This window comes from Anomaloglossus baeobatrachus, chromosome 6 (assembly GCF_048569485.1).
Source record: "Anomaloglossus baeobatrachus isolate aAnoBae1 chromosome 6, aAnoBae1.hap1, whole genome shotgun sequence".
Lineage (NCBI taxonomy): Eukaryota > Metazoa > Chordata > Amphibia > Anura > Aromobatidae > Anomaloglossus > Anomaloglossus baeobatrachus.
Window position 1 is genome coordinate 167,510,743 of NC_134358.1, and position 13,955 is coordinate 167,524,697.

Genomic DNA, 13,955 nt, shown 5'->3' on the forward strand with positions numbered 1-13,955 from the left:
AGTGGCAAGATGTGGGAAAACTCAGACTTCTCCAAAGCGATTGACAGCTGTATGAAAAATTTCACATGGCATTGTACATTCCGAGAGTTATAGCTTTTTTTTAATTTTACACTGACGGAGCTTTTGCAAGTCAAGATGACCTTTTCAGCTATACCATTTTTATTTACATACAACTTTTTGATTGCGTTTTATTCCACTTTTTTCAGCAGTGTGATTAAAAAGCAGTTTTTGCCACAATTATTTTTTGTGTTCACTGAAGGGGTTAAAGAGTGACCGTTTTATAGATTGGGCTGTTCCAGATGCCACACATACCTTTATGTTTATTTTTTACATACATATATATATATTGGGCCACCATAGAAGGTAAACTCAGAGATCATTATTTGACTCAGGTTGCATGGTAATGATATGCAGCCTGCGATAACATTGCGGGGGTGCCAATCGGTTATGAGAGGTAGCGCAATCTCCCTCTCAGCCTCCTAAATGCTTTAATTGCTATTGATCGTGGAATTTAGGAAGTTAAAAAGTCAGGGACGCGGCTATGAAAGCCGAAGCTTGGCAATCGCTTATGCTGAGCTCCCAGGGCTGATCGTGCGGGCATACAGCACCTAGGTGCTCGCATGATCGCCATAACGTAAATGTACATCATAGGTAGGGAAACCCTCTCCAACTTTGACGTATTGGAATGTCAAAGGTGCTGAAAGGGGGCGATTTGAAGATTTAGAATTTTTTTCATACTTCTAAAACCGTCACTTTTCACTCTTTGTTAGTCTACACAGGGGACTTGATCCTGCAATCATCCTATTGCTTATACTATACATAGCAGTCTATCAGATAAGCTATGTATCACAGTCTCCTATGAACGCCAGATAAACGATGGCTTTCACAGGAAAAACATCGTAACTACATTGGGGTCTATATCAGACGCCCAGCTGTCATAGTAAACCATTGGCGCCCCGAGATCACGTCATGTCACGAGTGCGCTGAACTATGCACTCCCTTGCCGGCGTTCATTAAATGCCGTGCTGCTATACAGAAACAGACGGCAGTATTCAACAGGTTAATATCCGTAGGCGGAGCACTGCTACACTCGCAGTTGTAAGGCAGATGGGTGAATGATGCAGCCATCATCTGCCAGGAAAGATGAGGGCTCGGCATGTGAGCCGGCATCAAACTCAGGGACACTAGATAGGATGTAAATGAATGTCATATGTTGTGGAGAGGTTTAGGCTATGTGCGCACTTACCGGATTTTGCCGCGGATTTGCTGCATGTTTCGCTGCAGAAAACGTTCATAACATCTCTGCAGTGAATCACCAGCAAATCCTATGGAGAAAAAAAATCCTGTGCGTACTAGGCGGAATTTGACAGCTGCATGTTTTGCTGCGGGAATCCCGCAGCAAAAACAAGTGCATGTCACTTCTTTTCCGCACATCGCTGCGGGATTTCACTCCATTGACTCCAATGTAATCGTGAAATCCCGCAGGAAATAACGCAGGCAGCAAATTCTGTGCGGTTCACTGCGTTTTCCTGCGTTATTCCCTGCGGTATTTCGCGGTTTACCTCCGGTAATGTACATTGCCTGTCTGCGGTTTGCAGGGAAGTGATGTCATTACAGGAAGAGGAAGCCGTGCAGAGAGTAAACACACACAGATCACACACACAGACACATCACAGACACAGATAGACATCACAGACACATAGAACATACATAGAAAGAAAACGGAAATATAGAAAACAAAGAACGTGGGCTCCGCTGCATATTTACCGTCCAGCCGAGGTAAGCACACAGCGGCGGCCCGGTATTCTCAGGCTGGGGAGGGAGAGGGGCAGGGTTAATGTCCCCTGCCTCACTCCCCCTCCGGCAGCCGAGAATATCAGCCGCAGCTGCCCCGACACTGTCGCATTCATTATGCGGCACTACCGGCGTGTCCTCGGCTCTTCTTGCCACCGTGTAGCAGTGGCAGCAAGGTAATACAAGGGGTTAATGGTGGTGGGGGACCACCGCCATTAACTCCAGGCTTGATCATGGCAGCGTCTATGTGACAGCTGACATGATCAACCCGTAAGTAAAGTGAAGTGAAAAAAACACAGACACTGAAAAATCCTTTATTTTAAATATAACAAACAAGCCTCGTTCACCCTTTTATTAACCCCTCCCGCACCAAAGCTCCGGCATAATCCACAGGTCCTGCGCTGCTTACATCCAGCCGCGACTGTCACAGACACAGGCTGAATGAAAGCAGCAGACAGCAGAGGTAATTACCGGTCATTTCCCACGGCCGGTAATGTGAACTCACTGCCGACCGTGGGAAATGCAGCGATCTGTCCTCTATCTATCTATCTATCTATCCCTCTATCTATTCTTCTGTCTATCTACGATCTCAGAATTAAATGACTTTTTTTTTTCAATGTGCTTTATTGCATTGAATGCAATAAAGCACCTCCCAACCCGCACGCGGCAAAACCGCGGCAATACCGCGAATAATACCGCGGTAAAACCGCAGCAAACCGCATGCGGTTTCCCACGTTTTTTTACCGCGGGTGTGGTAATCTTTGAGAGCATGCGGAATTTTCTCAAGAAAATTCCATTTCCCAGTGCGCACAAGGCCTTATGTAGTTTTGATAAAATCAATCATCAGCAGGAGATAATCATTAAAAAGAACTAGTAAGCCTGCTGCTATATAGTCCTCCATATTCATGGGCTGTGTATAACCCTTGCCCCACCAATGATTGTCAGCTTACTGTGTACACTGTATGAGGGCAAAAAGCTGTCAGTGGTAGGGGTGAGGTTATACAGAACTCAACATTCAGAGACCTGGTAGATCTGCAGAAGAAAATATGACATGGCAGGAATCAGGCTATCTGCCCCTACATCATGCTAGTCTAAGTTGGGGCTGCAAAAGACTTGTGACAGATTCTCTTCAAGCAATAAGTTATTTTCTGCTGACATGTTCCCCGCTCAGCTCTCTATCTGGAAGGGAGTTGAGCAGGACAGACCCTTTAGGTTGTGTTTTCAGGCTTGAAGTTTTTGTTTTGTATAAATCTCTAAGTATGGCATTTTTGTTTTTCTTTTTACAAGCTTTATTTATTTTTACAGCAAAACTGTGTGACTTTATTAAGGGACAAAAAAAAAAACCCCTCTTAAAACCTACCGGTCAACCCTCCGGGGTAAGAAACTGGCACTGGTGAAAATAGTGAAGTAGCCCCTCCAAAGGGAGTCATTCCAGAAGATCCTCCAAACGGTGTCATGGAATGACTGTTGAAGTTTGTAGGTGGTCCTTTAGCAGCTGGCGACTGTGCAGCCTGGGTTGGGTCACCGCCATACTGGGTAATAGGCTCTTGTTTGGGTTCCGATCTGTACTTTATTGATGGACCTTTGTCCTCCTTGCTCTTGATACAGCCCATTATATCTATACAAAACAGAAGAGAAAGGGTTGTAAGTGACTGTAGGGAACACAATGTGGAGAACAATGCATTACTCCATCAGAACATGCGAATCACCGAATATACGTCAGCCAGTGTTTATATGGAGACATACAGATTTCCCTCTCCTCAGATGAATGCATGTGCTCTATACATGACCTTGGCAATCCGGTTCTGCAGGTCGCAATAAAAACTGTTAAAGGGGCAGAAACCTGTGAAGTGTTTGCATAGGAGTGTCAGGAACGGTGCGCGCCTCTCCTGGGCATATTATAGGTCTAAAAGGCCAAGACAGCAAAGAACAGCTTCAATATGAATCAATGCCACCGCATAATGCAAAATGCTAATTAGCTCAGGGATTACAGTGGATCCTTGGATAAAGAGAACAATCTGTTCTGGGGCTGTGCTTGTAATTCAAGTTACTCGTTCAGCAAAGCAAAATTTCTCATAGCAAATCATTGCAATGCAGACAATTCGTTCCACAACTTGTTAAATGTCCCATTCCACACACGTATAAACACGCACAAACACACATATTATGCTCACCTTACCTTCCGTTCCCTCGCCGGCCTCATGAAACTTGTAGTTCGCCCGTATACGCTGTGTATCGAGTAACCCTGTGACTGATTCCGGACCTTCCGCTCCCAGCGCGCTGACATCAAAAGCAGGAGCCGCTTGCCTCCAATTGGTCAGCATGCTGCGTTTGAGTAGCGGCTGACAGGGGAAGTTCCTCCCTTGTCACTACAGGATGTGAATCGGCAAGCCTCGCAACGAGTGTGGACCTTCCCCTGTCAGCCGCTATTCAAAGGCAGCACGCTGGCCAATCAGAGGCAAGCGGCTCCTGCCTTTGACGTCCATGCGCTGGGAGCGGAAGTTCCGGCATCGGTCGCATGGTTACCCGATACACAGAGTGTACGGGCGAACCACAAGTTCCATGAGGCCAGCGAGGGAACGGAAGGTAAGTGGAGCATAAATGTGTGTGTGTGTGTGTGTGTGTGTGTGTGTGTGTGTGTGTGTGTGTGTGTGTGTGTTCGTGCTTGTGGAACCGGAAGTGTGTGCGGTGAGTATTTTGCTCGTACGGCAAAGCTTGCTCGTAAACAGAGTTACAAATTTACAGAAAGCTTTGCTCGTTCAGGAAAAATACTTGCTAACTGGGTTACTCGTTAAGCGAGGTTCCCCTGTATTGTAAAAATCCACAAATCACAATGCAGACAGGGTGCGATACACAAATTGTACCAGAGCTACACACTGGCGGTCGGTCGCATTTGGAAGAAGTTTCTATTACATATATTACGAGGCGAATAGCTCTTAACGCATTAGCCCCTTTTGGGGGGGGGGATTTTTCTCAAGACATTTCTTGAGTCTAAAAGATTAGCGCACTTGCGTTCAAAAAACGTACCAATAACGCACCGAAAAACGCATGCGTTTTTACCGGGTTTTTTCCCGCAGGTTGGTCCTTGCGGTTTTTTTTCCCATTATCTATTGCAAAAAACGCAGGCACCTGCAGAAAAGAAGTGACATGCTCATTCTTTTTCTCAAGAAATTTTGCAGAAAGAATGTTCTTGAGGAAAAAAAAAAAAAACAGTGTGCGCACAGCTGTGTTTTTTTTTTATAGGTTTTGCTGGGGAATATCTGCAGAAAGGTTACAACCATTTTCTCAAGAAATTTCTGCAGCAAAAACGCAAAAAAAAGCGGGTAAAAACGCAGTTTGTGAACAAAGCCTCAAAGTCAATATCGATCCATTAATGACGATCCATGCCATAGGACTTAGCATACAAGCCAAATCGGAATATCAATTTATAGACAGTGTTTCGGACAATACTTCGAAACACAGGATAAGCAAAGCCAAAAACTCAACTTGCAGACACTGTTTCGGAGCATTGCCCCTTATCCCGAAACACTGTGCAAATTGAGATTCTGGTTTGGTTTGTATCCTAAGTCATATGGCAAGGCTCGTTAAAGGATCAATATTGACTTCTAGGATTGCTACTTCAAAAGGTGGCACTAAAGTTCAAACCCTCACCCTCTCTGAAGAGGCAATTTGTATATTAAATTTCCCAGAGGAGCATTGTATGGCATTTAAGTCTCCTCATACTGGCATGCCAGACATGGTATGTCACTCTCCACAAGGAGAAACCTTACCCCTTAGATTTTAATATTTTTTTCTTTTAGAAATTCAAGATAAAATGCCAAGACGTCGAAGCACTGGAGTAAACACAAAGTGACTGTACAGGGTGTGAATTATGAGGGACGTCATTACATTGAGCTTCCTTGATTTTCTTTTTGTCTTCGAGCTTAGTGGATACAAACTAAGAAGCCCAGGACTTAGGTTAAAATCCGAACCCTGTGATAAAACTGCAAACTAAACCCCGCAATAATTAAAAGCATCTGTCCTGATGTCACACCAGCCACGGCTAAACAACAGCCTAATCTCTGCCTGGCAGTGGTGACATTCAGGGGATCTGCTAGGGTGGATTATATCCCCATACACGAAAATGATCCATGTACTTCTAGGTTATTAATTGCCAAATAATTTATAAAAGTTCTACATAGGAAAGGTACATTGATCACTTAAAAAGGCGGCTTCTAAGGTTACAGGATGGAAGCAAGATTGTTCTAATGAAATGTGCTTTCATCCACAGGTAGTAACCTGGTAATGCACTTACTAAAATGGGGGAGGGGGCTATATAAAAGTCTCATCTGTGCATTGCATAAAAAAAAAAAAAAAAAAAGTGGAAATTGAGAAATATATAATAGATACTGGTGTCTGTAATGGGAGAGCAAATGTCAATCTGGCTACTCAGCCTCATCCAGATGTAAGCCAAAAATAAAAAGATCTGGAAGACCTGGGCTCACCTGGAAAGACGTCTATAAGGCCCTGTGCGCACTAGAAAATGGAATTTTCTTAAGAAAATTCCGCAGGCTCTGAAAGATTTCCGCATCCTCAGAAAAAAACCCCGCAAAAATAGCACCGAAATCCGCATGCGTTTTGGTGCTGTTTTTCCGCGGGTTGGTACATGTGTTTTAATGCATTCAATGCAATAAAGCACATTGAAGAAAGAAAAAAAAAAAAAGTAATTTCCTTCTGATATAGATAGATAGATAGATAATGGATAGATAGAAGGATAGATAATCAATAGATAGAGGACAGATCAATCAATCAATAGTCCCTGTGAGGACACACTGCAGTTCTCACGAGCCATTAGTGTGTTCACATTACCGACCGTGAGAAATGACCTGTAATTACCTCTGCAGTCTCGTTACGAGGCTGCATTGAGTATGCGTCAGTCGCGTCTGGATCAGTCTGCAAGCGTCATGGGACCTGCGTGGATTATGCCGGAGCTGTGTGTTGGGAGGGGTTAATAAAATGGTGAAAGAGGGGGCTTTTTTGTGTTTTATTTAAAATAAAGGATTTTTCAGTGTGTGCGTTTATTCACTTTTCTTACGGGTTAATCATGAAAGCTGTCTCATAGACGTTGCCATAATTAAGCTTGGACTTAGTGGCAGCGATCCGCTGCCATTAACTCGTTATTACCTGGATTGCCACCGCATCACGGCAATCTGGAAGAGCCGGGGACACTCCGGGACTGTCGAATAATGGGGGCTGATATTCTCGGCTGCGGGAGGGGAGCATTTAGCCTGGCCCTCGCCCTCCCCAGCCTGAGAATACCGGGCTGCCGCTGTGTGTTTACCTCGGCTGGACAGTAAAAATACGGCGATGCTCACTTTTTTTTTTTACATGCACGTTTGATTTCTGTGTGCATTCTATGTCTGTGTGTGATGTGTGTGTGTTTACTCTGCTCCGCTTCCTCTCCATGTCATAATGACATCACTTCCCTGCAAAATGCAGGCAGTGATGAACATTATGTCCCGAAAAATGTGAAATACCGCAGGAAATAATGCAGGAAAACGCAATGAACCACACAGAATTTGCTACCTGCGTTATTCCCTGTGAGATTTCACGATTATATTACAGTCAATGGAGTAAAATTCCGCAGCGACGTGCGGAAAAAAGTGACATGCAATTGGTTTTGATGCGGGAATCCCGCAGCAAAACATGCAGCTGTCAAAATCCGCATAGTGCGCACAGCATTTTTTTTTCCCCCCATAAGATTTGCTGGTGAATCACTGCAGAGATGTTATGAACATTTTCTGCAGCAAAACATGCAGCAAATCCGCAGGTCATCCGCGGGAAATACAGTCTAGTGCGCACAGGGCCGAAAAGATATACAAGGAGCAAATCCCATTTACCAAATTTAAGAGGAAAAAAAGTAGTGTTCATGCGTTTAGTTTTGAATGTCCAATCCAAAAAAGAAAAATGTACCTCAAGAGTTACCGAGTTACCCTGGTGTCTACCTCACTAACTTGTGAAGCCAAAAATTAAAGGGGTGGTTCCAGTAGGAAAGAATTGCTGTTTACTCCTTGAGCAACAAAGCATATTACAAATATGGTAATATATATATATATATATATATATATATATATATATATATATATATATATATATATATATATATATATATATATATATATATATATATATATATATATATATATATATATATATTCTATATTTTTAAATTTATTATAACGGTTCGTAGTCCAGATGATGGGTCTAAATTCTAACACGTCAGATCTTATACACCTCATCATAAGGTCTACCAACCTTTTAGTGGATTCTAAATTAAAATTGTTTTTGTGCTGAATTTCCCATGTCTTTTCGGTTCCTCACCAGCAGGATCGAGCACACACCAGCCTATGGTTTTAGGACATTTTAATCCTATGCAAACATGGTTAGCTCACTTTCCACTTTTTTTTGCATATTAGATATACCGGTAGTTGTAACTTTTTGTTAAATAAAATTGCAGTGAAAATTATTGCCCATAGCCTCCTGTATCCCAGCTGCAATTTCTAACAAAGTATGTTGAGAACTTTTGTATTTATTTTGCCATTTCAGGTTTGAAAATGAGGATCAAAAACAGCCTCCTCTTGGCCTATTCCTCGCAGTGTTAGTTGTAACCCCAAAGCTCAGACACCCTAGAACCCTCTGGAGAAAAGCCCCTAAGCGGCAGACAATGAGGACTTCTGTAGTAGGTGAACAGTCTGACAACCAGATGCCATTAGTATCCAACACTGTCACCTCAAATCCGTAGTAATGCACTGGTAGACGTGATGGCGTAACCCTGTAGGTTTCCCGGTCAGAGTGAGCACATTGATGCTATTAGCCGATGACCAGGCTGTAACAGTGTGTCCCTCCCCCGCCTGTGCTCATGGTGTAATAGTCTGTCTCTCCTGGCAGTCCTGTATGTACTACTGGTGGGGGATTGTTTGTTCTTCTCAGCATGGGACTTCTCCAATCCACAATTTGGTAAACAGAACAGAGCCAGGAGTTTAAAGTCCATTCATGTATCAAATGTCATCAAATGTCCAGGCGGAGTTGGGCCCACCTTAGGGGCTGATCCCAGGAGAGAAGAACAATGAGACCCATGTTAGGTGAGTTAGTTGGATCTCGGCTGGAGAAAGACTAGGATCTATAGCGGAGGCTGGATCCTGTGTATGGACTGTTACACACTGGAGATCAGTGGCCATGTGGGATTGTGTTTTGTTGTTCACCCTGTTGGACTCAAGGAACTCATAAAGGACCATTGCCATGTTTTCCCTGGCGTTGGAATACCGGGAGGCGCCCCTGGATCTTTTGTTTTGTTATGGACTTGCAGACTTTAAGGATTTATATTTAAATGTTTGGTGCTTTATCTTTGTGGTTCCAATAAAGTCCTTTGGATTGTTCCTTGGCCTGGCGTCCCTCACTGCTCTGTCTCATACCCAGTCACACAGGCTCTCTCTGGATCATTAGAGATGCTGGAGATAGGACGAAGCAATAGCAAGTATAAATCAGGGTGGAAAATTAAGGCAGAAAGCCACAACAAACCACCAGTACTGCGGACCTCTGCCAGTAAAGGGCTATTGCCATCTCAATAGCACATTCACAAAATATACAAAAAACGTATATAAGATACAATTCCCACATCTGTGTAGAGAACGTGTCTCCAGCGAGAGATGGTCAGAACTTCTAAATTAATGAGAATACTGAGCAGCTCCCCACGGAGCGGCGCACATCATGACCTCCTCCTTGTACGAAGCAGGTCATATAGGGGGGTTCCGCACCCACTACACATTTATGCCATATCCTGGACAATATTCTGCTATGGTGTCTCTACTTTGCATCATTGCCAGCTCTAAGGCTGTGTCCAAGTGGCTTTTTTTTGTGTGTGTTTTTCTTTGAGTTTTTTTAGTCAATAAAAGCAAGGAAAAAGCCTCCCAGCAAAGTCTGAGAATCGTGACTTGCCGTGTACACGCTGCTTTTTCCCTTGCAGATTTTGTTGCTGAAAAAAAAAAAAAAAAAAAAAAGCTGCATGTTTCTGCGTTTTTTTTTCTCAGCATTTCTGCAATCTCCTGCAATGCTTTATCACTACATTGGATTATAGCGCAGCACTTTGCCACATACAGCATGGTGTGTGAGGCTGTCCGTAGCTCAGTAACCCAGGATAGTCATGGTAATCACCAAGGGTTACCATGGCAGTGATTGGGTCACTGTGATCGTGTTACAGGGACCCAATAGCCAGGGGGAGGTAAGCTATACCTCTCCCTGCCTTCTAAATGCTGCGATCGCACTAATTGCAGCATTCAGGGGCTTAAACTGTCGTGGGGAGCGCTCTGGGCAATGAGAGCTGGGTCCTGGCTGTATTATAGGCCAGACAGCCAGCGGTGACCGTGGGGGTACAGTGCCTGAACCCCTGCACTTGCCATGACTAAGCACAAAAGGCAGGAAAAAACACGCAGATGCAAAAAAAAAAAAAAAAAGAATTATTCTTACCGATAATTCGCTTTCTAGGACCTTCCACGACAGCATAGGAGGTTGTCTCTCCACGCCCTAATTGGGACAGGAAGTTCAAGAGGTTTAAAAGGACCCTCCCACCTCCCATAGCCAGTGTCTTACAAAGAATCCATAGCATATGAGAAGTACTACACATTCAGGAATACATGAATACATAGGGGAGGGAATTACCTGCTGTCGTGGAAGGTCCTAGAAAGCGAATTATCGGTAAGAATAATTCTTATTTCTCTAGTCCCTTCCACGACAGCATAGGAGGAATACCAAAGAATTGATACCTAGGGGGGGACCACAGCCTGCAGGACTTTCCTGCCAAAGGCCAAATCCCTGTTGGAATCCAGATCCAGACGATAATGCTTCGTGAAGGTATGGAGCGAAGACCACGTAGCCGCCTTGCAGATCTGCTCAGGGGAGGCCCCTGCCCGTTCGGCCCAGGAGGCAGAGGTAGCCCTGGTGGAGTGCGCCGTGAATCCAGTAGGCGGAGAGAGATGCTGAGCGAGGTATGCATCTCTAATTGCTCGCACAATCCAGTTGGCGACTGTACTCTTAGCCACCTTCTTGCCCTTATTGCGGCCAAAGGGCTGGATGAACAGGTTAGAATCAAGGCGCCAAGAAGCAGTAACCTCTAGGTAGTGCAACACTATCCGACGGACATCCAAAGAATGAAACACTTCCTCACCCGGAGTCCGAGGATTCTGACAGAATGAAGGCAGGACGATGGACTGCGAACGGTGAAAATCCGAAACCACCTTGGGAAGGAAGGAAGGGTCCAGCTGAAAAACAATGCTGTCATCTCTGATGGTCAGATAAGGTTCCCTAACAGACAAAGCCTGAAGTTCGCCGACTCTGCGAGCAGATGTAATAGCCACAAGAAAAGCAGTCTTGTGAGAAAGGGAACGAATGTTACAAGAGCACAGAGGTTCAAACGGAGATTGAGATAGTCCTGTAAGGACCACATTAAGATCCCAGCGAGGCGTCAGGACCCTCCGACGTGGACAGAGTCTACCAGCGGACACAAAGAACCGACGGATCCAACGATGATCTGCCAGAGCCGTGTCAAAGACTGCACTGAGTGCTGACACCTGAACTTTCAGGGAGCTGGGCCTAAGACCTAAGTCTAAACCACTTTGGAGAAAGTCCAGAATCTGCGCAATATTAGGCCGAAAAGGGTCAGGAGGCCGAGAACCACACCAGGAGGAAAATCTCTTCCAGATTTTGTTGTATATACTATTAGTCACAGGTTTACGGTTCTTCTGCAGCGTAGCGACAACTTTGTCAGAAAGCCCTTGAGCCTTCAGTGCCCGGGCCTCAGAAGCCAGGCAGCCAAGTTGAGTTTCTGAGGAGCCGGATGGAAAATCGGACCCTGTGACAGTAAGCTGGGGTCCGAACCTAAGAGGACTGGGCCGTCGATTCCTAGCGTCATGACCAAGCTGTACCAACTCCTCCGGGGCCACAGAGGGGCTACCAGTATAGTTGGGACCCCCTCGTCTCTGATCTTCCTCAGGGCCCGTGCGAGAAGAGGAAGAGGGGGGAACGCGTAAGCGAGGCGAAAGGACCAACTGTGGCAGAAAGCGTCTACCCCTAAAGCCTCGTCCCTTGGGTTCAGGGAGAAATATGTTGCGACCTTGCGATTCTCTGCTGAGGCAAAGAGGTCCACCTCTGGTGCACCCCACCTTGCCACTAGAGAGCAGAACACTGCCTGATCCAGGCTCCATTCCCCTGGATGAACATCCCGACGACTCAGGAAATCCGCCTGAAGATTGAGGGAGCCCTTCAGATGGACCGCAGAAAGGGAGAGCAGAGATTGTTCTGCCCATTGAAAGATTCGGGAGGATACCGACTTCAGGGCGCCTGAGCGTGTACTGCCCTGATGGCGGAGATGTGCCACTGTTGTGACATTGTCTGAATATACCAGGACGTGCGAGTCCCGGACGAGGTCCTGAGCCGCAAGGAGGGCTTCCCTGACTGCCCTGAGCTCCCGGTAGTTGGAGGATTGGGAGCTGACGTAAGGACTCCAGACCCCTTGAAATGGGGAATTTGCCACCATTGCCCCCCATCCACGTAGGCTGGCATCTGTGGTCAGTGTAACCAGGGGTTTCTGAGTCCAGGCAACCCCCACCTGCAGGTTGGCGGGACTCAGCCACCAGAGAAGGGATGAGGAGACGGACTCCGAGAGGCGAAACCTTCTGTTTAGGGATGACGGGAGTCTGTCCCAGTGTGTCAGGATATGATCCTGGAGACACCGAGAATGGGCCTGAGCCCACCTGACCGAGGGGATGCAGGATGTCATGGAACCCAGGGCCGACATAGCCGCTCGAAGCGTTGGGCGAGCCTGCCTGCGGAGCTTCGAGATTTTGGATAACAGAGCTATCCTGTGGCCCTCTGGGAGAAAAGATGCCTGTCTGTCGGAGTCCAGCAGCACTCCGAGAAACTGCCGTGTGGAGGAGGGGGTTAACTGTGATTTTTTGAGATTGGGAATCCATCCCAGAGACCGAAGGATTCCCAAAGACCTCTCCACATGGCTCCGGAGGGTTGGAGCAGACGGAGCCATGAGAAGAAAGTCGTCCAGATACGGAACTAGACAGATACCCTGCAATCTTATGAAGGCGACCACCTCTGCCATGATCTTGGAAAAGATCCTTGGAGCTGAGGAGATCCCGAAGGGAAGTACATTGAATTGGAAATGAAGTACTTCTTCCCCGTGAAGCACCGCAAACCTGAGGTATTGTCTGTGTCCCGGATGGACGGGTACATGGAAGTAGGCATCTTTCAGATCGATAGAGGCCATCTGGTGGTGTAGACCTATCAGGGGAATAGCTGATCTCACCGACTCCATCTTGAACCGCCGGTACCTGACCTGACGGTTTAGACTTTTTAAATTGATAATTATACGGACGTCGCCGGATGGCTTCTTGACCAGGAAGAGACGGGAGTAGTGTCCTATCCCTTCTTCCCGACTCGGGACTGGGGAAACGACCCCCGAGTGCACTAACTCTAAAATCTTTGTGTACAACAGAGTCTGTGAACCCGGCGATGCCAGCGCAGTGACTCGGAGACCCGGAAGAGGGGGGGAAAGGAATTCTATGAGAAGACCGTCCGAGATGATCTTCAGAACCCATTGGCAAGAGGTTATGGACTGCCACTGGGTAAGAAACGCTGAGAGTCTTCCCCCCACCCGGGCCGAGTCACTGTTTGTCCTGCTGAGGACGTTGCTGATGTGGAGGGATGAGGATGTTTCTCCCTCTACCTTTGGGATAGCTCCACCTGCCTGCCTTCCCTTTCCCTCTGGGCTGGGAGGCCTGAGGCATCGAGGGACGAAAGGACCGCTTCCTGGTAGGTCTAGGATCGGGCAAGGCCTTACGATCAGTCGCCTTGTCCAGGATATCATCCAGGGCAGGTCCAAACACCAAATCCCCTTTAAAAGGAAGGGAACAAAGCCTCATTTTAGAGGTGGAGTCTCCACTCCAGGCCTTAAGCCAGAGGGCACGTCGGGCAGAGTTAGAAAGCACCGAGGTCCTGGCTGCCAGGCGGACAGATTCCACCGAGGTATCTGCCAGAAAACAGGTAGCCTTCCTAAGCAAGGGAAGGGATTCCAGTAATTCCTCCCTAGGGGTCCCTTGGGAAATATGAGCCTCCAACTG

The 13,955-nt window shown here is 46.3% G+C and overlaps 1 protein-coding gene across 1 annotated transcript in view; it reads right to left on the bottom strand.

Annotated features, from left to right (window-relative positions):
• YES1 (YES proto-oncogene 1, Src family tyrosine kinase) overlaps positions 1-13,955 on the bottom strand; it is a 107,517-nt gene that overhangs the window by 48,025 nt on the left and 45,537 nt on the right. The window contains exon 2 of the mRNA XM_075314479.1: positions 3,155-3,412. Coding sequence (XP_075170594.1) covers positions 3,155-3,407 — 253 coding nt within the window. The 5' untranslated portion in view covers positions 3,408-3,412. The remainder of the gene's footprint in view (positions 1-3,154; positions 3,413-13,955) is intronic.